This window comes from Oncorhynchus mykiss, chromosome 27 (genome assembly GCF_057628025.1).
Source record: "Oncorhynchus mykiss isolate SJ-2025 chromosome 27, ASM5762802v1, whole genome shotgun sequence".
Taxonomy (NCBI): domain Eukaryota; kingdom Metazoa; phylum Chordata; class Actinopteri; order Salmoniformes; family Salmonidae; genus Oncorhynchus; species Oncorhynchus mykiss.
In genome coordinates, this window is record NC_143048.1 from 52,783,775 (window position 1) to 52,809,764 (window position 25,990).

At 45.3% G+C, this 25,990-nt stretch overlaps 1 protein-coding gene and 1 long non-coding RNA gene across 7 annotated transcripts in view; one reads left to right on the forward strand and one right to left on the reverse strand.

The window, feature by feature from the left end:
• Window positions 1–12,291: 12,291 nt before the first annotated feature.
• Window positions 12,292–14,962, reverse strand: LOC118944752 (uncharacterized). 3 transcript variants are annotated; one of them, XR_016492538.1, is made up of 2 exons: window positions 14,618–14,962; window positions 12,292–13,326 (listed from the first exon to the last, which is right to left on the reverse strand). It is a non-coding gene; the product is annotated as an uncharacterized LOC118944752 (long non-coding RNA). The 3 variants fall into 3 exon arrangements; XR_016492539.1 differs by having other exon boundaries at window positions 12,292–13,748; window positions 14,618–14,890; XR_016492540.1 differs by having other exon boundaries at window positions 12,292–13,700; window positions 14,618–14,876.
• The window catches only part of LOC110508131 (serine/threonine-protein phosphatase 5), a 36,752-nt gene continuing 25,604 nt past the window's right edge, over window positions 14,843–25,990 (forward strand). For 2 of the 4 annotated variants that reach the window (XR_016492537.1, XM_090224055.1), the window contains exons 1-2: window positions 14,843–15,069; window positions 20,682–20,923. Coding sequence is in view for 2 of the 4 variants with exons in the window: in XM_090224055.1 (XP_090080181.1) it covers window positions 14,964–15,069; window positions 20,682–20,923 (348 nt within the window). In the remaining 2 variants the exon portion in view is untranslated. Of the gene's footprint in view, window positions 15,070–20,681; window positions 20,924–23,416; window positions 23,567–25,990 lie in introns of those variants that run through there. The other 2 variants (XM_090224056.1, XM_090224057.1) reach the window with 2 other exon arrangements.

Consider the following 25,990-nt stretch of genomic DNA (forward strand, 5'->3'; position numbering starts at 1 on the left):
TAATCGTGCTTGACTCCACCATTTGTAACAAGTTTCAATAAAACATTTTTGGTAGCATTTCTATATTGAAGATTGAAAAATAATTTGGTGCATTTTACCACATATTCCATCCAGTTCGCAATATTTCTATAATATATTACACTGGATCTTTGTTGAATATGTTTCTCCATTTCTTTTTGTTTTTCCTCTAACTTATTCTATGCCTCTATGGTACAGTTTTTATTGCTATCTAACTGTACGGTTAGTCCTTCAATTTCCTTTGTTAATATGGACTCTTGATCTAAATTGCTTTTGTTTTATAGATGAGTACTGAATTGCATGGCCTCTAAAGGAACATTTAAAAGTGTCCCATACAATAAGGGGATCTGCTGTACCTATGTTATGTCTGAAAAAGTCAGTTATAAATTCTTCTGTCCTAGTTCTAAACAATTTATCATCTAGTAGGCTTTGATTACATTTCCAATATCCTTGCCCATGTGAAAATTCTGTAAGAGTAATATATATATGACAATTATGTGATGATCCAATTGCATTCTGTCCCCTATCAACACTTTTTAAAACTTTCGGTGCCAGAGAGAAAGGCATAAGAAAGTAGTCAAAACGACTAGCTTGATTAAGCCTCCACCGTGTATACTTCACTAGGTCAGGGTATTTAAGTCTCCATATATCCACTAATTCCAATATATCCATGACATTCATGATTTCCTTAAGTGCCTGTGGGTGATTGTTTGTAGTGTGGTTTCCTTTCCGGTCCATAGACGTATTTAAGACCATATTAAAATCTCCCACCATAATAATAGAGTCTAGTGTTGCGTGTAGAGTTGATCAATTCTTATATTATCCAAGATGGCGTAGCAGTCAGACGTCTTTGTCCTGTCCCTTGTATATATCTTTTTATATATTTTTCTTCGCTTATCTTTTTAATATTTTCCAAAACCTCAACTTCTAAATCCTCTCCTGCAACCTGCCTCACCCAATGTGGCGTGGATCTGTTTTTTTCTAAAGTATTTCTATTTACTTCGGATCTGGAATCCCTCAACTGAAGCTAGTCAGCTAACTAGCTACCAGCTATCAGTCAGCAAACCACTGCTAGCGGTAATCAGCTAACATTTAGCTCGGAAAGCTCTCGCCAGTTTGTACAATGTGACTCAAACCAGAGCATAACGGACCTATTTTTTTCTCCATATCCCCGGACTCCTACCGCCAACTCTGAACATTTTCATCGGGATCTTCGCAACTAGCTAACCGCAATCCCGGGTGACTATTCCTGGCTAGCGTTTCCATCCCGGAGCAAGCACCAATTAGCCTGAAGCTAGCCCGGCTAGGGCTCCTGGGCTACCACCGAAGCCCACTCCTGGGCTACAATATCCGGACCCCTTCTACTGCCGGTACGGGCCACGTAACCCCGCCGATCCTCTACGACTGGAATACCAACATAATCTGCCCGAGGATTCCAACAGGCCCCTCCGCTGAAGGCCCATTCTGCTAACCGCAGCCTTCTAGCTACCTAGAGCTACTTGGAACCCTACGAATCCACGACTGGTCTATCGACATCACCGCACGAAGAGGCAAAAACAGACTTACCTCCATCACGATGTCCCTCAAAGGCCCTTCTGCTAACTTGCTAGACCCGGTCTGCTAACTGCTAGCTTGCTAGCCCCGGTCTGCTAATTTCTAGCTTGCTAGCCCCGGTCTGCTAACTGCTAGCTAGCTTGCCCCGGTCTGCTAACTGCTAGCTTATTAGCCCCGGCCTGTTAACAGTCTGAATTGCCATGTCCCCAGCCAGCCCAACCACTCACTGGACCCATATGATCACTTTGCATGCATCGCTATGCATGCTCCTCTCTAATATCAATATGCCTCGTCCATTACCGTCCTGGTTAGTGATAACTGTTTTATTTCACTGTAGAAGCTCTAGCCCTGCTCAATATGCCTTAATCAACCATGTTCCACCTCCTACATATGCGATGACATCACCTGGTTTAAACATCTCCAGAGAATATATCTCTCTCATCATTACTCAATGCCTAGGTTTACCTCCAATGTACTCACATCCTACCTTACCTTTGTCTGTACACTATGCCTGGAATCTATGCTATCGTGCCCAGAAACCTGCTCCTTGTATGCTCTGTTCCGAACGTGCTAGACGGCCATTTCGTATAGCCTTTAGCCGTACCCTTATCCTACTTATCCTCTGTTCCTCTGGTGATGTAGAGGTTAATCCAGGTCCTGTAGTTCACTCCTATTCCCCAGGTGCTCTCATTTGTTGACTTCTGAAACCGTAAAAGCCTTGGTTTCATGCATGTTAACATTAGAAGCCTACTCCCTAAGTTTTTTTTACCCACTGCTTTAGCACACTCTGCCAACCCGGGTGTCTTAGCAGTGTCTGAATCCTGGCTTAGGAAAACCACCAAAACCCATGAAATCTCCATCCCTAACGATAACATTTTCCGCCAAGATTGAACTGCCAAAGGGGGCGGTGTTGCAATCTACTGCAGAGATAGCCTGCAGAGTTCTGTCTTACTATCCAGGTCTGTAAACCAAACAATTCGAGCTCCTACTTACTAAAAATTCACCTTTCCAGAAACAAGTCTCTCATTGTTGCCGCTTGCCATAGACAAGACCTCTGGACCCAGCTGTGCCCCCAACACCAGCTGTGCCACCCTGTCTATCTTCTGAGCTCGTGCTACTAGGTGACCTAAACTGGAACATGCTTAACACCCCGGCCATCCTACAATCTAAGCTTGATTCCCTCAATCTCACGCAAATTATCAATGAACATACCAGGTATAACCCCAAATCCGTAAACACGGGCACCCTCATAGATATCATCCTAACTAACTCGCTCTCCAAATACACCTCTGCTGTTTTCAATCAAGATCTCAGCAATCACTGCCTCATTGCCTGCATCCGTAATGGGTCTGCGATCAAAAGACCACCCCGCATCACTGTCAAACGCTCCCTAAAACACTTCTGCGAGCATGACTTTCTAATCGACCTAGCCAGGGTATCCTGGAATGACATTGACCTCATCCCGTCAGTAGAGGATGCCTGGCTATTCCTTAAAAGTGCCTTCCTCACCATCTTAAATAAGCATGACCCGTTCAAAAAATGTAGAACTAGGAATAGATATTGTCCTTGGTTCACTCCAGACCTGTCTGCCCTTGACCAGCACAAAAACATCCTATGGCATTCTGCATTAGCATCGAATAGCCCCCGTGATATATAACTTTTTACGGAAGTTAGGAACAAATATACACAGGCAGTTAGGAAAGCTAAAGCTAGCTTTTTCGAACAGAAATTTGCATCCTGTAGTACAAACTCAAAAAAGTTCTGGGACACTGTGAAGTCCATGGAGAATAAGAGCACGTCCTTCCAGCTGCCCACTGCTCTGAGGCCAGGAAACACTGTTACCACCGATAAATCCACAATAATTGAGAATTTCAGTAAGCATTTCTCTACAGCTGGCCATGCTTTCCACCTGGCTACCCCTACCCCGGTCAACTGCCCTGCACCCTCCACAGCAACCCGCCCAAGCCCCCACCATTTCTCCTTCACCCAAATCCAGATAGCTGATGTTCTGAAAGAGCTGCAAAATCTGGACCTCTACAAATAAGCCGGGCTAGACAATCTGGACCCTCTCTTTCTAAAATTATCTGCCAAAATTGTTTGCAACCCTTATTACTAGCCTGTTCAACCTCTCTTTCGTATCGTCTGAGATTCCCAAAGATTGGAAAGCTGTCGCGGTCATCCCCCTCTAGACCCAAACTGCTACAGACCTATATCTATCCTACCCTGTCTTTCTAAGGTATTCGAAAGCCAAGTTAACAACCAGATTACCGACCATTTTAAATCTCACCGTACCTTCTCCGCTATGCAATCTGGTTTCAGAGCTGGTCATGGGTACACCCCTGCCATGCTCAAGGTCCTAAACGATATCATAACCGCCATCGATAAGAGACATTACTGTGCAGCCGTATACATTGACCTGGCCAAGGTTTTCGACTCTGTCAATCAGCACATTCTTGTTGGCAGAATCGACAGCCTTGGCTTCTCAAATGAATACCTCGCCTGGTTTACCAACTACTTCTCTGACAGAGTTCAGTGTGTCAAATTGGAGGGCCTGTTGTCCGGACCTCTGGCAGTCTCTATGGGGGTGCCACAGGGTTCAATTCTTGGACCGACTCTCTTCTCTGTATACATCAATGATGTCTCTCTTGCTGCTGGTGATTCTCTGATCCACCTCTACGCAGACATTCTGTATACTTCTGGCCATTCTGTATACTTCCGGCTTCTCTTTGGACATTTTGTTAACAGTTGATTGTGTCATGTATTGTCATGTTGTGTCTTGTTTCTGTCCTTTCCCTTCACCCTGTCTCCCTCTGCTGGTCGTTATTAGGTTACCTTTTCTCCCCCTCTTTCCCCCAGCTGTTCCTTGTCTCCTCCTAACTACCTCGTCACCCCTTTTCCCACCTGTTCCCTTTTTCCCTCTGATTAGTCCTCTATATCTCTCTCTGTTTTTGCTCCTGTCTTTGTCGGATTCTTGTTTGTGTTATTCATGCCTGAACCAGACTATCGTCATGTTTGCTGCAACCTTGTCCTGTCCTGTCGGAATCTGCCGGTCCATCTGAGCCTACCTATGTTTTGTCATTAAAGAAGCTCTGTTTACGTTAATTCGCTTTTGGGTCCTCATTCACGCACCGTAACAGAAGAATCCGACCAAGAATGGACCCAGCGACTTCGGATCCTCTCCACTCAGCCGTCGAGATCCAGGGAGCGATGCTAGGCAGACACGAGCAGGAATTGTCTGCTGCTCGACATGCCGTTGAGACCCTGGCCACCCAAGTCTCCAACCTCACAGAACAGGTTCACCATCTCCGCCTCGATCCACCGGCCACTTCCAGGGCTTTCGAATCTCCGGAGCCCAGAATCAATAACCCGCCGTGTTACTCTGGGGAGCCCACTGAATGCCGCTCGTTCCTCACCCAGTGTGATATTGTGTTTTCTCTCCAGCCCAACACTTACTCCAGGAGCACTGCTCGTGTCGCCTACGTCATATCTCTCCTTACTGGACGGGCTCGTGAGTGGGGCACGGCAATCTGGGAGGCAAGGGCTGAGTGTACTAACCAGTATCAGGACTTTAAGGAGGAGATGATACGGGTTTTTGATCGATCTGTTTTTGGGGAGGAGGCTTCCAGGGCCCTGTCTTCCCTATGTCAAGGTAATCGATCCATAACAGACTACTCTATTGAGTTTCGCACTCTTGCTGCCTCCAGTGGCTGGAACGAGCCGGCTTTGCTCGCTCGTTTTCTGGAGGGTCTCCGCGCAGAGGTAAAGGATGAGATTCTCTCCCGGGAGGTTCCTTCCAGCGTGGATTCCTTGATTGAACTCGCTATTCGCATTGAGCGACGGGTTGATCTTCGTCACCGAGCTCGTGGAAAGGAGCTCGCGTTCTCCGTTGCCCCCCTCTCCGCATCACTACCATCTTCCTCTGCCGGCTCGGGTGCTGAGCCTATGCAGCTGGGAGGTATCCGCATCTCGACTAAGGAGAGGGAACGGAGAATCACCAACCGCCTCTGTCTCTATTGCGGTTCTGCTGGTCATTTTGTCACTTCATGTCCAGTAAAAGCCAGAGCTCATCAGTAAGCGGAGGGCTACTGGTGAGCGCTACTACTCCTGTCTCTCCTTCAAGATCCTGCACTACCTTGTCGGTCCATCTACGCTGGACCGGTTCGTCAGCTTCCTGCAGTGCCTTAATAGACTCTGGGGCGGAGGGCTGTTTTATGGACGAGACCTGGGCTCGGGAACATGACATTCCTCTCAGACAGTTAAGGGAGTCCACGGCCTTGTTCGCCCTGGATGGTAGTCCTCTCCCCAGGATTCAGCGTGAGACGCTACCTTTAACCCTCACTGTTTCTGGTAATCATAGCGAAACCATTTCTTTTTTAATTTTTCGTTCACCTTTTACTCCTGTTGTTTTGGGCCATCCCTGGCTAGTTTGTCATAATCCTTCCATTAATTGGTCTAGTAATTCTATCCTCTCCTGGAACGTCTCTTGTCATGTGAAATGTTTAATGTCTGCTATCCCTCCTGTTTCCTCTGTCTCTTCTTCACAGGAGGAGCCTGGTGATTTGACAGGGGTGCCGGAGGAATATCACGATCTGCGCACGGTGTTCAGTCGGTCCAGGGCCACCTCTCTTCCTCCACACCGGTCGTATGATTGTAGTATTGATCTCCTTCCGGGAACCACTCCCCCCCGGGGTAGACTATACTCTCTGTCGGCTCCCGAACGTAAGGCTCTCGAAGATTATTTGTCTGTAGCTCTTGCCGCCGGTACCATAGTCCCCTCCTCCTCTCCCGCCGGAGCGGGGTTTTTTTTTGTTAAGAAGAAGGACGGGTCCCTGCGCCCCTGCATAGATTATCGAGGGCTGAATGACATAACAGTGAAGAATCGTTATCCGCTTCCTCTTATGTCTTCAGCCTTCGAGATCCTGCAGGGAGCCAGGTTTTTCACTAAGTTGGACCTTCGTAACGCTTACCATCTCGTGCGCATCAGGGAGGGGGACGAGTGGAAGACGGCGTTTAACACTCCGTTAGGGCACTTTGAATACCGGGTTCTTCCTTTCGGCCTCGCTAACGCTCCAGCTGTCTTTCAGGCATTAGTCAATGATGTCCTGAGAGACATGCTGAACATCTTTGTTTTCGTTTACCTTGACGATATCCTGATTTTTTCACCGTCACTCCAGATTCATGTTCAGCACGTTCGACGTGTCCTCCAGCGCCTTTTAGAGAATTGTCTTTTTGTGAAGGCTGAGAAGTGCTCTTTTCATGCCTCCTCCGTCACATTTCTCGGTTCTGTTATTTCCGCTGAAGGCATTAAGATGGATCCCGCTAAGGTCCAAGCTGTCATTGATTGGCCCGTCCCTAAGTCACGCGTCGAGCTGCAGCGCTTTCTCGGCTTCGCGAACTTCTATCGTCGTTTCATCCGTAATTTCGGTCAGGTGGCAGCTCCTCTCACAGCCCTTACTTCTGTCAAGACGTGCTTTAAGTGGTCCGTTTCCGCCCAGGGAGCTTTTGATCTCCTCAAGAATCGTTTTACATCCGCACCTATCCTTGTTACACCTGACGTCACTAGACAGTTCGTTGTCGAGGTTGACGCGTCAGAGGTGGGCGTGGGAGCCATTCTTTCTCAGCGCTCCCTCTCTGACGACAAGGTCCACCCTTGCGCGTATTTTTCTCATCGCCTGTCGCCGTCGGAACGTAACTATGATGTGGGAAACCGCGAACTGCTCGCCATCCGCTTAGCCCTAGGCGAATGGCGACAGTGGTTGGAGGGGGCGACCGTTCCTTTTGTCGTTTGGACTGACCATAGGAACCTTGAGTACATCCGTTCTGCCAAACGACTTAATGCGCGTCAGGCGCGCTGGGCGCTGTTTTTCGCTCGTTTCGAGTTCGTGATTTCTTATCGTCCGGGCTCTAAGAACACCAAGCCTGATGCTTTATCTCGTCTCTTCAGTTCTTCAGTAGCCTCCACTGACCCCGAGGGGATTCTCCCTGAGGGGCGTGTTGTCGGGTTGACTGTCTGGGGAATTGAGAGGCAGGTAAAGCAAGCACTCACTCAAACTCCGTCGCCGCGCTCTTGTCCTAGGAACCTTCTTTTCGTTCCCGTTCCTACTCGTCTGGCCGTTCTTCAGTGGGCTCACTCTGCCAAGTTAGCCGGCCACCCTGGCGTTCGGGGTACGCTTGCTTCCATTCGCCAGCGTTTTTGGTGGCCCACCCGGGAGCATGACACGCGTCGCTTCGTGGCTGCTTGTTCGGTCTGCGCGCAGACTAAGTCCGGTAACTCTCCTCCTGCCGGCCGTCTCAGGCCGCTTCCCATTCCCTCACGACCGTGGTCTCACATCGCCTTAGATTTTGTCACCGGACTGCCTTCGTCAGCGGGGAAGACTGTTATTCTTACGGTTGTCGACAGGTTCTCTAAGGCGGCTCATTTTATTCCCCTTGCTAAGCTTCCTTCTGCTAAAGAGACGGCACAAATCATCATCGAGAATGTTTTCAGAATTCATGGCCTTCCGTCAGACGTCGTTTCGGACAGAGGTCCGCAATTCACGTCTCAATTTTGGAGGGAGTTTTGCCGTTTGATTGGGGCTTCCGTCAGTCTCTCTTCCGGCTTTCACCCCCAGTCTAACGGTCAAGCAGAACGGGCCAATCAGACTATTGGTCGCATCTTACGCAGTCTTTCTTTTCGCAACCCTGCGTCTTGGTCAGAACAGCTCCCCTGGGCAGAATACGCCCACAACTCGCTTCCTTCGTCTGCGACCGGGCTATCTCCTTTTCAGAGTAGCCTCGGGTACCAGCCTCCGCTGTTCTCATCTCAGTTCGCCGAGTCCAGCGTCCCCTCCGCTCAGGCTTTTGTCCAACGTTGCGAGCGCACCTGGAAGAGGGTCAGGTCTGCACTTTGCCGTTATAGGGCGCAGACTGTGAGAGCTGCTAATAAGCGTAGAACTAAGAGTCCTAGATATTGTCGCGGTCAGTGAGTTTGGCTCTCCACTCAGAACCTTCCCCTTAAGACCGCTTCTCGCAAGTTGACCCCGCGGTTCATTGGTCCGTTCCGTATTTCTCAGATCATTAATCCTGTCGCAGTTCGACTTCTTCTTCCGCGATATCTTCGTCGCGTCCACCCGGTCTTCCATGTCTCCTGTATCAAGCCCGTTCTTCGCGCCCCCGCTCGTCTTCCCCCCCCCCCCCCATCCTTGTCGAGGGCGCACCCATCTACAGGGTCCGTAGGATTCTGGACATGCGTCCTCGGGGCCGTGGTCATCAGTACCTAGTTGATTGGGAGGGGTACGGTCCTGAGGAGAGGAGTTGGGTTCCCTCTCGGGACGTGCTGGACCGTGCGCTGATCGAGGATTTCCTCCGTTGCCGCCAGGTTTCCTCCTCGAGTGCGCCAGGAGGCGCTCGGTGAGTGGGGGGGTACTGTCATGTATTGTCATGTTGTGTCTTGTTTCTGTCCTTTCCCTTCACCCTGTCTCCCTCTGCTGGTCGTTATTAGGTTACCTTTTCTCCCCCTCTTTCCCCCAGCTGTTCCTTGTCTCCTCCTAACTACCTCGTCACCCCTTTTCCCACCTGTTCCCTTTTTCCCTCTGATTAGTCCTCTATATCTCTCTCTGTTTTTGCTCCTGTCTTTGTCGGATTCTTGTTTGTGTTATTCATGCCTGAACCAGACTATCGTCATGTTTGCTGCAACCTTGTCCTGTCCTGTCGGAATCTGCCGGTCCATCTGAGCCTACCTATGTTTTGTCATTAAAGAAGCTCTGTTTACGTTAATTCGCTTTTGGGTCCTCATTCACGCACCGTAACAGATTGATATTCTTACATGTTTTTGGAGTGGATCATGTACTCCCTTATAAACAAAGACACGTAAAAGACATCAAATCAATAGTGAGCAAATATTGGCTGAGGTTTTTGATGTGATCCACCTTTACTTAACTTTGTTCAATTCCCATTCAAATTAACAGTTGATTCTCAAATGACATCTTTGTTTTAACACCATAAGCACCAGGAGAGTGCCAGAATCTCCATCTAAGGTTATGGACCTGTGTTTGTCAATTTAGGCCTTTTATTTTTCCCAGAATCCCACAGTGGCATAACAGTTAATTGTTTGTTCCTATGACGTATGTATACAGAACAAAAATAGAAATGCAACATGGAACAATTTCAAATATTTGACTGAGTTACAGTTCATATGAGGAAATCAGTCAATTGAACTAAATTCATTAGGCCCTAATCTATGGATTTCACATGACTGGGGATACAGATATGCATCTGTTGGTCACAATTAACTTTTAAAAAAGGTAGGGGTGTGGATCATCATTTGCCTCATGCAGCACGACACATCTCCTTTACATAGAGTTGTCCGACTCCCCTTCAATGTCTGTGAGAAGTTGCTGGATATTGGCGGAAACTGGAACACGCTGTCGTACACGACACAGAGCATCCCAAACATGCTCAATGGGTGACATGTCTGGTGAGTATGCAGGCCATTGAAGAACTCTGAGTGCATTATCATGCTGAAACATGAGATGATGGTGGCGGATGAATGGCATGACAATGGGCCTCAGGATCTCATCACATTATCTCTGTGCATTCAAATCAAAATCTAATTTTGTCACATGCGTCGAATACAACAGGTAGACCTTACTGTGAAATGCTTTCTTACATGCCCTTAACCAACAATGCAGTTCAAGAAATAGAGTTAAGATAATGTTTACTTATTATTATTTTTTTTTTAAATGAATACATGAAATCAAAAAGTAACAAGAAAATTACGGGTACAGGTTAGTTGAGGTAATTTGTAAAGTGACTATGCATAGATAATAAATAGCGAGAAGCAGCATTGTAAAAACAAGGGGTCGTCAATGTATATAGTCTGGGTGGCCTGTTGATTAATTGTTCAGCTGTCTTATGGCTGGGGGGTAGAAGGATCCTTTTGGTCCTAGACTTGGCATTCCGGTAATCATTTAGACAGGTTATCTTCGCTTTCTTGGGCACAGGGACTATGGTGGTCTGTTTGAAACGTAGGTATTACAGACTCGGTCTGGGAGAGGTTGAAAATGTCAGTAGAGACACTTGCCAGTTGGTCCGCTCAGGCTCTGCGTACACATCCTGTTAATCCGTCTGGCCCCGCGGGGAGCGTGATCATACAGTCGTCCATAACAGCTGGTGCTCTCATGAATATTTCAGTGTTGCTTGCATCGAAAGGAGCATAAATGGCATTTAGCTCGTCTGGTAGGCTTGCGTCACTGGGCAGCTCGCGGCCGTGTTTCCCTTTGTAGTCCGTAATTGCCATCAATCAAATGCAATTGTGTTCGTTGTCCGTAGCTTATGACTGTCCATACCATAACCCCACCGCCACCCTGGGGCACTCTGTTCACAATGTTGACATCAGGAAACCGCTTGCCCACACTACGCCATGCACATGGTCTGCAGTTGTGAGGCCGGTTGGACGTACTGCCAAATTCTCTAAAACTAATTTTGAGGCGGTTTATGGTAAAGAATTGAACATTAAATTATCTGGCAACTGATCTGGTGGACATTCTTGCAGTCAGCATGCCAATTGTATGCTCCCTCAAAACTTAAGATATCTGTGGCATTGTGTTGTGACAAAACGACACATTTTAGTGGCCTTTTATTGTCACCAGCACAAGGTGCACCTATGATAACGATCATGCTGTTTAATCAACTTCTTGATATGCCACATCTGTCAGGTGGATGGTTTATCTTGGGAAAGGAAAAATGCTCACTAACAGGGATGTTAACATCATTTGCAAAACATTTGAGAGAAATAGGTTTTTTGTGGAACATTTTATTTTAGCTCATGAAACATGGGACCAACACTTTACATGTTGTGTTTATATTTTAGTTCAGTATATAAACATGGAACCCACACTTTGTCACACCCTGATCTGTTTCACCTGTCCTCGTTATTGTCTCCACCCCCTCCAGGTGTCACTTATTTTCCCCAGTGTATTTATCCCTGTGTTTCCTGTCTCTAAGTGCCAGTTCATCTTGTATGTTTTTCAAGTCAACCAGCGTGTGTTCCTGTACTGCTGCTTCTATTCTCTTTTTGCTAGTCCTCACAGTTTTGACCCTTGCCTGTTTTCTGGACTCACCTGCTATCCATCTGCCTGCCCTGACGTCCTGGACTCTGAACTGGTTTTGACCTTTTGCCTGTCCATGACCATTCGTTTACCCCTTTTGGATTGTTTAATAAATATCAAAGACTCAAACCATCTGCCTCCCGTGTCTGCATCTGGGTCTCGCCTTGTGCCCTTATACACTTCACATGTTGTGTTTATATTTTAGTTAGGGTTAGGGTGTATAAACATGGGACCAACACTTTACATGTTGTGTTTATATTTTAGTTAGGGTTAGGGTGTATAAACATGGGACCAACATTTCACATGTTGTGTTTATATTTTAGTTAGGGTTAGGGTGTATAAACATGGGACCAACACTTTACATGTTGTGTTTATATTTTCTGGTGACGTAAGAGGTGAAGCAGGTGACCGTGATCACCATAGAGGAGGGAACTGATCCCAAAATATATTTTTAAACCATATAACTTTACCTAGCAGAGTAAGGAAGATCATAACAATTCCTTGAATTCTCTTTCTACAAACAACCCATTCAATCTCTGGTCTTACCTTGATTCCTGTCTTACCTTGATTCCCGATCATTAAACTTACCTTCTGCACCTGCTTCCTGACTCCCAGCGTATATGTTACACCATTCATTCTCTAAACCAGATTTTATTCATTTGAACCACCTTGTTAGAACTATACAATCAAATCAGCTGTAGGCAACAACGATGAGGTAATTCAGAAATACAATAGTTTCACATGTAGAATAACGTTGCATTCATATATTGCTTCATAAGCACTAGTCTATACATAATGTTGTCTTGCAGTTCAAATTATTTCCATGAAATATACACTTTTTAACTGAACTTCACATGTTTACATGTATTGTCATCAGTCTTGTCCTGGAGGCAGAACTGAGCGATTTCCCCTTAGATAGCTGGCAAAATTGTGAAAATTCATGACAACAAAAATGTGCTTATTATTCTTAAAGTTTAGGGTTAGCAGTTCGGTTAAGGTTAGATTTAGGTTTAAAATCAGATTTTATGACTTTGTGGCTGTGCCAGCTAATGACCACTCTGCAGAGCTGCCTCCAGAACAGCATTCATGATGAAAAATGCTAACATGCACATCACAATTCCAGAATCAAATCAAATCAAATGTATTTATATAGCATCATCATATTACATCAGCTGATATCTCAAAGTGATGTATAGAAACCCAGCCTAAAACCCCAAACAGCAAGCAATGCAGGTGTAGAAGCACGGTGGCTAGAAAAAACTCCCTAGAAAGGCCAAAACCTAGGAAGAAACCTAGAAAGGAACCAGTCTATGAGGGGTGGCCAGTCCTCTTCTGGCTGTGCCGGGTGGAGATTATAACAGAACATGGCCAAGATGTTCATAAATGACCAGCAAGGTCAAATAATAATAATCACAGTAGTTGTCGAGGGTGCAACAAGTCAGCACCTCAGGAGTAAGTGTCAGTTGGCTTTTCATAGCCGATCATTGAGAGTATCTCTACCGCTCCAGCAGGTCTGGGACAGGTAGCACGTCCAGTGAACAGGTCAGGGTTCCATAGTCGCAGGCAGAACAGTTGTATCTGGAGCAGCAGCACGGCCAGGTGGACTGGGGACAGCAAGGAGTCATCATGCCAGGTAGTCCTGGGGCTTGGTCCTAGAGCTCAGGTCCTCCGAGAGAGAGAAAGAAAGAAAGAAAGAAAGAGAGAATTAGAGAGAGCATACGTAAATTAACACAGGACACTGGATAAGACAGGAGAAATGCTCCAGATATAACAGACTGACCCCCCGACACATGAACTACTGCAACATAAATACTGGAGGCTGAGACAGGAGGGGTCAGGAGACACTGTGGCCCTATCCGATGATACCCCCGGACAGGGCCAAACAGGCAGGATATAACCCCACCCACTTTGCCAAAGCACAGCCCCCACACCACTAGAGGGATATTGTCAGATGTCAGGTGACTCAGGGTTTGGAGAGAGACCCCTGTGTAGTTCTGTCCCCGTCCTCTCGCAGCATCATGGTCCACATGCTGAGTCCAGCTGGCAGGAAACACACAACATCCTCATACCTCAGTCAGCACAGATGGACTAGACACGAAGGGCAGAGGGGTCAGGTTATGGAGCACGGGGTAGGGGGGTCAGGACATGGGGCGGGGGGGGGGGGGTAAGGGGTAGGACGGGGGGTAGAGGGGATAAGTGGCAGGACATGGGGGTAGAGGGGTCAGGACATGGGTCAGGGGGTAGAGGGGGTAAGGGCCAGGACAGGGGGTAGAGGGGTAATGGATGGGGCAAGGGGTAGAGTGGTCACGCCATGGGGCAGGGGGTGGAGGGGCATACACACACAGTACAATCTGGTCAGGTTTATCTCCTTTACCTGCTCCACCCTCTCTAAACCTATAGATAACCCCCCCTCCACACGTTACAATCTTTCCAGGTTTATCTTCTGCAGATCTCTGACCCCTGGAGGTTGATTCACACTGTTTCCCCCTGTTACTTGCAGCCCCTGTGATAATTCTGTATGGCCTAATAATGAGCCAGCATAGGTAATATTTCCAAAACAGTAAAGGCTGTTGTTTTATTCTGAATTATCATGAAATGACAGGCAGCTACTGTGGGTGTAACATTTGGCAAATTACAATCTATTACGTCATTGTAGACTACACATTCTTTCAGTTTCACTTCTTTAAAAAATAACATCCCTAAAATTCTGCTTATTTCTGGGAAAACCTAGTCTCAATAATTGAGATAATTATTGTTATTTTCTTTTTAAAATTAGGACAACTCTGGTACCCCAGTCAGTTCACACTTTAGGGAAGCAATTGAAAACTGACCCCGGATCTGGCATTGGAAAAGTATAGCAAAAACAGACAGTACAGTATGAAGAGAAGCATAAACTGCTTCTCCAACAGAATCCCCTGATCACACTTGTAGATGAATTTATGGTGACGTTGGCTTACTAAATTCATGCGTAGATACCTCGCCAGGTATAACGGTCGTCTCGCATCGATAGTTGTTTTTGACGAAAATGAAAACGTGTCAGTTTGTCACTCACGATGATGTAATAATAACATGTTCAACTACTTGGCTACATTGACTCGAATCTAGGTTGTGCCTTAAGATTTTGAGAAAATTAACAACCAATTAATAATTTGTACTTGTGTCAAACTCCGGTCTGGTCTGTTAGGTCTGTTTCGTTAGCGTTCCCGGAAGTCTCGTGATGTAGCACCTCTGGGTTTAGAAACTCTGTTAGTCCAGTTTGAGACCATAGGACTGCAGCGGACGCCCTTTGCGACTATACTGTCAATGGCGAACGATACGGCAAAGTCGGTAAGCGGGAGCAAGGAGAAGATGGCGGAGGAAGATACAAATGCAGAGAAATTCAAGGAGAAGGCGAATAATTACTTTAAAGGTAGGATTTCAACCATGTGAAGTTGTCTATCACCGTCATCTTTCAATATGGACAACGTCTGTAAATGATCAAAATCCAGCGCCCTTCATATTGACAACAGTGGATTTGTTTCTAGCACACATGAGACGGTTGCTATGCTAACGCTAGGTAGCTAACGAGCTGAACGGCGCATTGCTTTTAATGGACAGTTGCGGTATATGCTATGCTAACCAACACTATGCTAAGCTAACCAAAAAGTACCTCAGAGTTGTGTGGTGGCTTTTTGTCGTCAGCTCGGGTCTTGTTAAAAAAACAAACACGATCCATTCATATTCCATGTAATATTTATAATTGTGTGAAATGATATGATCATCCAGTATGTCGTAGTTTATCTCGAAGACACCAACCAGAATGTATCTAACGTTGTGGCAGAAACTTTTATCAGACTGACGCGTGTACACACATCAAGTCATTCATTCCTGACGTTAGCTACTCTAGCTAGCGCTGTTTTGGTTTTCATTTTGACACCCGTCAAAATGTCTTTAATCGTTTGGAAACACAACCTGTCTCACCCGAGATATCATTAACTTAACACAGAAAAGCCCAAATCCCTACAAATGGTTACTAGTAGTAGTTTGGCACGTCGCCGATCATTATGCGGGAGATAAGCTAACGTTGGCTAGCTCGCTGCCTTTACTTCTGTAGCTAACAGGGGGATAAACTCTGGTATTTATCTAGCAAATTAAGTAATACAAGTAACGCTGTTCTCTTGCAATGTTTAGAGTTACTCGGGATACCACGTCAATAGGTTGAAGTTAATGGCCAGATCATGGTTTATGTTCAAGGCAAATCAGAATGTCCAAAACATTAAAGTGCACTGATTGAAATGGCTAACTAGCTACATGGCCATAACTTGATGTGCAAGTGTCTGCACATTGTCATATCAACCATCGAAGTATATTGGTAAATAGATGAGAAAATATGTCAAATTAGACAAGCTGGTCCACTACAGTTCCCTGTTATGGTGCCCTGCAACACTACATTACCCTGCTACACTACATTACCCTGCTACACTACACTGGTGCACTACAGTTCCCTGTTATGGTGCCCTGCAACACTACATTACCCCCCCCCACACTACATTACCCTGCTACACTACACTGGTGCACTACAGTTCCCTGTTATGGTGCCCTGCAACACTACATTACCCCCCCACACTACAGTGCCCTGCTATACTACACTGGTACACTACAGTGCCCTGCTATATATACTACACAGGTACGCTTCATTACCCTCCTACGCTCCATTACCCTGTTACACTACAGTACCCTGTTACAGTACCCTGCTATGCTACAGTACCCTGCTACACTACACTACCCTGTTACACTACAGTGCCCTGCTATACTACACAGGTACGCTTCATTACCCTCCTACGCTTCATTACCATGTTACACTACAGTATCCTGTTACAGTACCCTGCTATACTACAGTACCCTGTTACAGTACCTGCTATACTACAGTACCCTGTTACAGTACCTTGATACACTACAGTACCCTGTTACACTACAGTGCCCTGCTATACTACACAGGTACGCTTCATTACCCTCCTACGCTTCATCACCATGTTACACTACAGTATCCTGTTACAGTACCCTGCTATACTACAGTACCCTGTTACAGTACCCTGCTATACTACAGTACCCTGTTACAGTACCTTGATACACTACAGTACCCTGTTACAGTACCCTGCTATGCTACAGTACCCTGCTACACTACAGTACCCTGTTACAGTACCCTGCTATACTACAGTACCCTGTTACAGTACCTTGATACACTACAGTACCCTGTTACAGTACCCTGCTATGCTACAGTACCTTGATACACTACAGTACCCTGTTACAGTACCCTGCTATACTACAGTACCCTGTTACAGTACCTTGATACACTACAGTACCCTGTTACAGTACCCTGCTATACTACAGTACCCTGTTACAGTACCCTGCTATACTACAGTACCCTGTTACAGTACCCTGCTATACTACAGTCCCCTGTTACAGTCCCCTGCTATACTACAGTACCCTGATACACGACTGTACCCTGCTATACTACAGTACCCTGCTATACTACACTGGTGCACTACACTACCCTGTTACAGTACCCTGTTACAGGACCCTGCTATACTACAGTACCCTGTTACAGTACCCTGATACAGTACCCTGTTACACTACAGTACCCTGGCCATAGTCTTCTAATTGAGCTTCCTGCTGCTCAGCTTTACACTACTACACACCACCTCTGAAAACTGTCAGGGTGATGAAGAGAGACAGATGGGAGGGGATGCATTATGTCAGAGAGATACAAGGGAGAGTTTCTATGGGGTAGCTAGTTACTGTAGTAGAATGAGTTTCTATGGGGTAGCTAGGTACTGTAGTAGAATGAGTTTCTATGGGGTAGCTAGGTACTGTAGTTACCCTAGCAGGGTTTACATTAGGAAAATGTGGCACTAGACATTTGACCAGCAACATTTAAACATTTTCCAGAAATTTGATAAATCTGCCAGACCCATGTGCATTGGGTCCAAAACCTGATTAGGGCGTCCACCCACGTTGCTCAGAATGACAGAAATCACATTTAGATGATGGTAATTCATATTAACAGAACATGCAAGTCAAGGATGCAATGATGTAAGGTCCATCTTAACGAATTTGATGTGCACTTTGAAGATATTAGAATAACCGTCCACATTTACTTACAGCCAACAAGATGATCAGTAACAAACAAATGTCAATCTACTATCCCCCATAGTAGACAAGTTTACCTGTTCTTTTGGTCAGCGTGTTGAGAAATATCCTTTTCCAAACAGACTCTGGGACAGTTGTGGGACGATAGATCCCAAATTCATACAACCACTAGGCCTGGCTACATTAAAGAAATGTTAAAAAGCAATGAGTCTGATGCAACAGATCAGAACGTTTAGCTTAAAGTGTTGATAAACTATTATTTCTTCACATTATAACCACAGTTATGCGCACAAAGCATTAGGCTATGCGCGAATGTTCGTTCCATAATGCACTTAGCGGAAAACACTGTCAAAAAGGCACTGCACCTGCGAGCGGTTTCATGACAGAGATGAAAATATCCGTTAGAAATGTAGAAAGAGGAGATCTAATAGGTTACTTTGTATCAAGGTAAGACATGCCTCATATGAATTTAATTGTTCAGGTTTCAAACCATTTAAGTATATGTTCTCAAAATGTATAGCCTACAGCCTCCAACTCTTTGCAAAGTGTTGTGTGACTCGCTGTTGCAGCCTGCCTTCTGTTGCTGGTTAAAATGCTGCAGCAACAGCTCCCACTCTGTATGACAGATTTTCCACTCAATGGCTCTGTATCTGTATGTACGGGTGTGATAAATAAGATGCGTAACGAATATACTGTAGCCTACACACAAGCCAATTTAATTCCACAACAATATGCAAATTAACCTATCGACAGATGAGCGTGAACAGTCAAATGTATTTACATTGAGTATTTCCATCAGTGAAGATGCTAAAAAGCCTTTTGCAATGGGATTTTTTACTTCTCCCAGACAATTGACCTGCATCAATTTTATTTACCGATCCAATTTTTTTTGGGGGGGGCAAGCCGAGGTTCGGTAGCCAAAGTCTACGCCCCTTCGTCGGTGGTTGGTCACCCATAGGGTTTCTTCAATTAAGTGTTTTGTTATTTCATGCAAATGTTTTCACTTGAGAAATACTGCACCAAACATCTTAGATGTAAAATTGCGTAACCAAGATCTTGGTAAAAATGAATTACAAATCTTGTATTTTTTTTATTTAAAGAAATGTATAGATTTGTTTTTATTTTGACCAACCGGCTCGATTCGGGCTTAAAAAAAACTATACCTATATTTCAAATTTTAGCGGCCTTTTAAGCATTCTAGTACAGTTAAGCACTGCATCTCGGTGCAAGAGGCATCACTACAGTCCCTGGTTCAAATCCAGGCTGTATCACATCCGGCGGTGATTGGGAGTCCCAAATGGCTGCGCACAATTGGCCCAGCATTGTCTCGGCCTTCATAGTTAAGAACAAATTCTTATTTACGGACTTGCCAGAATTTCAACCAGAATTTCAATGAAATGCTGTTTGGGTCTTGCTTGTCAAAAAAGATACACGTCAATGACCCATCTATGTGAAGCTAGCCACAATAAGGATTAGCCACAATCGTTAAATTTGCGGTTAGCCTTCAAAATAAAAGTATGGCATAATTCTACTATTTGTATTCATTTGCATCACTGTCAATGACACACTTTTATTTTGAAGGCAAAACGCAAATTCCACTATTGTGCCTAATCCTTATTGTGGCGAGCTTCAAAACACAAACTAACCTCACGAGCCTCACTAGCCAGATGAAGCTAGCTGGCTGCTAATAACGTTAGCCTTTGGCAACAGGGTTAAGTAGCTGGCTAGCTATTTATTTTCATGAGCTGAAGTTCAATTTCAATAGGCAAACAACTAGTGGCTACCTAGTTAATAATTACAAGGATTCCTAAATCATTGCTAAGAATAGTGAAAACGACTGCAATTTCTACTGGTCATTGTTTTCAGGCTGGTTGTATTGGTGCTAGCTAGGTACCAAGCTAAAGCTAGCTACCCCAGAAGTTGCGGTCAACCTAATAATTCTAATTCTAATTCTAATAATTCCGCTACTCATCAGTGAAGAGCACTTTTTGCCAGTCCTGTCTGGTCCAGCGACGGCGGGTTTGTGCCCATAGGCGACGTTGTTGCCGGTGATTTCTGGTGAGGACCTGCCTTACAACAGGCCTACAAGCCCTCAGTCCAGCCTCTATCAGCCTATTGCAGACAGTCTGAACACTGATGGAGGGATTGTGCGTTCCTGGTGTAACTCAGGCAGTTGTTGTTGCCATCCTGTACTTGTCCCGCAGGCGTGATGTTCGGATGTACCGATCCTGTGCAGGTGTTGTTACACATGGTCTGCCACTGCGAGGATGATCAGCTGTACATCCTGTCTCCCTGTAGCGCTGTCTTAGGCGCCACATCTGCAGTCCTCATGCCTCCTTGCAGTATGCCTAAGGCACATTCAGGGACCATAGGTATCTTTCTTTTGATGTTTTTCAGATTCTGTAGGAAGGCCTCTTTAGTGTTCTAAGTATTCGTAACCGTGACCTCAATTGCCTACTGTCTGTAAGCTGTTATTCTTGAAGACCGTTCCACAGGTGCATGTTCATTAATTGTTTATGGTTCATTGAACAAGCATGGAAAACAGTGTTTAAACCCTTTACAATGAAGATCTGTGAAGTTATTTAGATTTTTACAAATTATCTTTGAAAGACAGGGTTCTGAAAAAGTGCAGTTTCTTTTTTTTGCTGAGTGTAGGTATGCATGTCAGCTTTGACATTGGTCTTTCACATCAGCGTTAAACTAAACATCGGGCCGATACCGATGTTGGTATTTTTAGCTAATATCGTCCGATTCCGATATGTTCACTGATTATATCGTGCAACCCTACTTCCTACTGTGTGTATGTGTCTTACAGTGGTATACATTACAATGCAACCTTTGAACCATTTTCTAGAGAAAGAGTATGAGAATAAATGTGATGTTGTTTTCTAGAGCGAGACTATGAGAATGCGATCAAATACTACACGGAGGCGTTGGAGCTCAAACCATGCAGCGCCATCTACTTCTCCAACCGCAGCCTGGCATACTTGCGGACAGAGTGCTATGGCTACGCCCTGGCCGACGCCACCAAGTGTCTGGAGATAGACCAGAACTACATCAAGGGTTACTACCGCCGAGCCACGTCCAACATGGCCCTGGGCAAGTTCAAGGCTGCACTCAAAGACTACGAGACGGTAAGACAGGACAAGGTTAGTCGAGACAGGAAAGTTAAAGTTAGACTCAGCAAGATGACAGGAGGGGAGGCTTAAAGGTAAAGTCAGCAAGATTACATTATTGAGTATGTTTACCTACACACTAATCATGAGATATTAAACTGAATTATTAGGACATGTAAACACATTAATCAGAGTGATTAATTAAAACTGATTTTTATGTAAAACTATCTATATCAAATTGATTTATATAGCCCTTCTTACATCAGTTGATATATCAATGTGCTATACAGAAACCCAACCTAAAACCCCAAACAGCAAGCAATGCAGGTGTAGAAGCACTGTGGCTAGGAAAAACTCCCTAGAAAGGCCAAAACCTAGGAAGAAACCTAAAGAGGAACCAGGCTATGAGGGGTGGCCAGTCCTCTTCTGGCTGTGCCGGGTGGAGATTATTATAACAGAACATGGCCAAGATGTTCAAAAGTTCATAAATTACCAGCATGGTCAAATAATAGTAATCACAGTAGTTGTCGAGGGTGCAGCAAGTCAGCACCTCAGGAGTAAATGTCATTTGGCTTTTCATAGCCGATCATTGAGAGTATCTCCACCGCTCCTGCTGTCTCTAGAGAGTTGAAAACAGCAGGTCTGGGACGGATAGTACGTCCGGTGAACAGGTCAGGGTTCCATAGCCGCAGGCAGAACAGTTGAAACTGGAGCAGCAGCACGGCCAGGTGGACTTCACACAGGACACCGGATAAGACAGGAGAAATACTCCAGATATAACAGACTAACTCTATCCCCCCCGAACCATTAACTACTGCAGCATATATACTGGAGGCTGAGACAGGAGGGGTCAGGAGACACTGTGGCCCTGTCCGATGATACCCCCGGACAGGGCCAAACAGGCAGGATATAACACCACCCACTTTGCCAAAGCACAGCCCCCACACCAACTTACCATCCTGAGACAAGGCTGAGTATAGCCCACAAAGATCTCCGCCACGGCACAACCCAAGGGGGTGCACCAACCCAGACAGGAAGACCACGTCAGCGACTCAACCCACTCAAGTGACACACCCCTCCTAGGGACGGCATGGAAGAGTACCAGTAAAGCCAGTAACTTAGCCCCTGTAATAGGGTTAGAGGCAGAGAATCCCAGTGGAGAGAGGGGAACCGGCCAGGCAGAGACAGCAAGGGCGGTTCGTTGCTCCAGAGCCTTTACGTTCACCTTCACACTCCTGGGCCAGACTACACTCAATAGGACCTACGGAAGAGATGAGTCTTCAATAAAGACTTAAAGGTTGAGACCGAGTCTGCGTCTCTCACATGGGTAGGCAGACCATTCCATAAAAATGGAAGTCTATAGGAGAAAGCCCTGCCTCCAGCTGTTTGCTTAGAAATTCAGGAGACAATTAGGAGGCCTGCTTCTTGTGACCGTAGTGTAGGTATATACGGCAGGACCAAATCGGAAAGATAGGCAGGAGCAAGCCCATGTAATGTTTTGTAGGTTAGCAGTAAAGCCTTGAAATCAGCCCTAGCCTTAACAGGAAGCCAGTGTTGGGATTCTAGCGCTGGAGTAATATGATACATTTTTTTGGTTCTAGTCAGGATTCTAGCAGCTGTATTTGGCACTAACTGAAGTTTATTTAGTACTTTCTCCGGGTTGCCGGAAAGTAGAGCATTGCAGTAGTCTAACCAAGAAGTAACAAAAGCATGGATACATTTTTCTGCATCATTTTTGGACGAAGTTTCTGATTTTTGCAATGTTAGGTAGATGGAAAAAAGCTGTCCTTGAAACAGGGTTCAGATTAACACCGAGGTCCTTCGCAGTTTTATTTGAGACGACTGTACAACCATCAAGATTAATTGTCAGATTCAACAGGAGATCTTTGTTTCTTGGGACCTAGAACAAGCATATCTGTTTTGTCCGTGTTTAAAAGTCAAAAGTTTGCAGCCATCCACTTCCTTATGTCTGAAACACAGGCTTCTAGCGAGGGCAATTTCAAATCAAATCAAATCAAATCAAATTTTATTTGTCACATACACATGGTTAGCAGATGTTAATGCGAGTGTAGCGAAATGCTTGTGCTTCTAGTTCCGACAATGCAGTAATAACCAACAAGTAATCTAACTAACAATTCCAAAACTACTGTCTTGTACACAGTGTAAGGGGATAAAGAATATGTACATAAGGATATATGAATGAGTGATGGTACAGAGCAGCATAGGCAAGATACAGTAGATGGTATCGAGTACAGTATGTACAAATGAGATGAGTATGTAAACAAAGTGGCATAGTTTAGTCTTTTGGGGCTTCACCATGTTTCATTGAAATGTACAGCTTTGTGTCATCCACATAGCAGTGAAAGTTAACATTATGTTTTCAAATGACATCCCCAAGAGGTAAAATATATAGTGAAAACAATAGTGGTCCTAAAACGGAACACCGAAATGTACAGTTGATTTGTCAGAGAACAAACCATTCACAGAGACAAACTGATATCTTTCCGACAGATAAGATCTAAACCAGGCCAGAACTGGTCCGTGTAGACCAATTTGGGTTTTCAATCTCTCCAGAAGAATGTGATCAATGGTATCAAAAGCAGCACTAAGGTCTAGGAGCACGAGGACAGATGCAGCGCCTCGGTCTGACGCCATTAAAAGGTCATTTACCACCTTCACAAGTGCAGTCTCAGTGCTATGATGGGGTCTAAAACCAGACTGAAGCATTTTGTATACATTGTTTGTTTTCAGGAAGGCAGTGAGTTGTTGCGCAACAGCCTTTTCTAATATTTGAGAGGAATGGAAGATTCGATATAGGCCGATAGTTTTTTATATTTTCTGGGTCAAGGTTTGGCTTTTTCAAGAGAGGCTTTATTACTGCCACTTTTAGTGAGTTTGGTACACATCCGGTGGATAGAGAGCCGTTTATTATGTTCAACATAGGAGGGCCAAGCACAGGAAGCAGCTCTTTCATTCAGTAGTTTAGTTGGAATAGGGTTCAGTATGCAGCTTGAGGGTTTAGAGGCCATGATTATTTTCATCATTGTGTCGAGATATAGTACTAAAACACTTGAGTGTCTCCGAAAGCCTTTTGAAATGGGTCTGTGGACTTTTCCATGTGAATATTAAAGTCACCAAAAATTTGAATATCTGCTGTGACTACAAGGTCCGACAGGAATGCGTGGAACTCAGTGAGGAACGCTGTATATGGCCCAGGAGGCCGGTAAACAGTAGCTATAAAAAGTGATTGAGTAGGCTGCATAGATCTCATGACTAGAAGCGCAAAAGACAACGTTTTCTTATTTTTTTGTAAATGATGTAAATTAAATTTGCCATAGTAAATGTTAGCAACACCTCTGCCTTTCCGGGATGCATGGGGGATATGGTCACTAGTGTAACCAGGAGGTGAGGCCTCATTGAACACAGTAAATTCATCAGGCTTAAGCCATGTTTCAGTCAGGCCAATCACATCAAGATTATGATCAGGGATTAGTTCATTGACTATAACTGCCTTTGAAGTGAGGGATCCAACATTAAGTAGCCCTATTTTGATATGTGAGGTATCACGATTTCTTTCAATAATGGCAGTTATGGAGGAGGTCTTTATTCTAGCGAACACCGCCATGTTTAGTTTTGCCCAACCTAGGTCGAGGCACAGACACGGTCTCAATGGGGATAGCTGAGCTGACTACACTGATTGTGCTAGTGGCAGACTCCACTAAGCTGGCAGGCTGGCTAACAGCCTGCTGCCTGTTCTGCACCCTATTTCATTGTGGAGCTAGAGGAATTAGAGCCCTGTCTATGTTGGTAGATAAGATGAGAGCACCCCTCCAGCTAGGATGGAGTCCGTCACTCCTCAGCAGGCCAGGCTTGGTCCTGTTTGTGGGTGAGTCCCAGAAAGAGGGCCAATTATCTACAAATTCTATTTTTGGGAGGGGCAGAAAACAGTTTTCAACCAGCCATTGACTCTGCTGTAGAGTTCATCACTCCCCCTAACTGGGAGGGGGCCAGAGACAATTACTCGATGCCGACACATCTTTCTAGCTGATTTACACGCTGAAGCTGTTTTCGCTTGGTGACCTCTAACTGTTTCATCCTAACATTGTTGCTGCCGACGTGGATAACAAAATCTCTATACTCTCTACACTCGCCAGTTTTAGCTTTAGCCAGCACCATCTTCAGATTAGCCTTAACGTCGGTAGCCCTGCCCTGGTAAACGGTGTATGATCGCTGGATGATTCGTTTTAAGTCTAATACTGCGGGTAATGGAGTCGCCAATGACTAGGGTTTTCAATCTGTCAGAGCTAATGGTGGGAAGCTTCGGCCTCTCAGACCCCTTAATGGGAGGAGTAGAGACGAGAAGGCTCGGCCTCTGAAAGGCCATGGTTGCAAAGTAAATACAATATAGCAAGTAAAACACTGGAATGGTAGATTTGCAGTGGAAGAGATAGTAGAGATTAGAAATAATGGGGTGCAAAGGAGCAAAATAAATAAGCACCGTAGGGGGATAGGTAGTTGTTTGGGCTAAATTATAGATGGGCAATGTACAGGTGCAGTAATCTGTGAGCTGCTCTGACAGCTGGTGCTTAAAGCTAGTGAGGGAGATAAGTGTTTCCAGTTTCAGAGATTTTTGTAGTTTGTTCCAGTTATTGGCAGCAGAGAACTGAAAGGAGAGGCGGCCAAAGGAAGAATTGGTTTTGGGGGTGACCAGAGAGATATACCAGAAAGGTGACCAGCAAGCTGAGATAAGGGGGTGACTTTACCTAGCAGGGTCTTGTAGATGACCTGGAGCCAGTGGGTTTGGCGACGAGTATGAAGCGAGGGCCAGCAAACGAGAGCGTACAGGTCGCAGTGGTGGGTAGTATATGGGGCTTTGGTGACAAAACGGATGGCACTGTGATAGACATCCAATTTATTGAGTAGGGTATTGGAGGCTATTTTGTAAATGACATTGCCGAAGTCAAGGATCGGTAGGATGGTCAGTTTTACGAGGGTATGTTTGGCAGCATGAGTGAAGGATGCTTTGCTGCGAAATAGGAAGCCAATTCTAGATTTAACTTTGGATTGGGGATGTTTGATATGAGT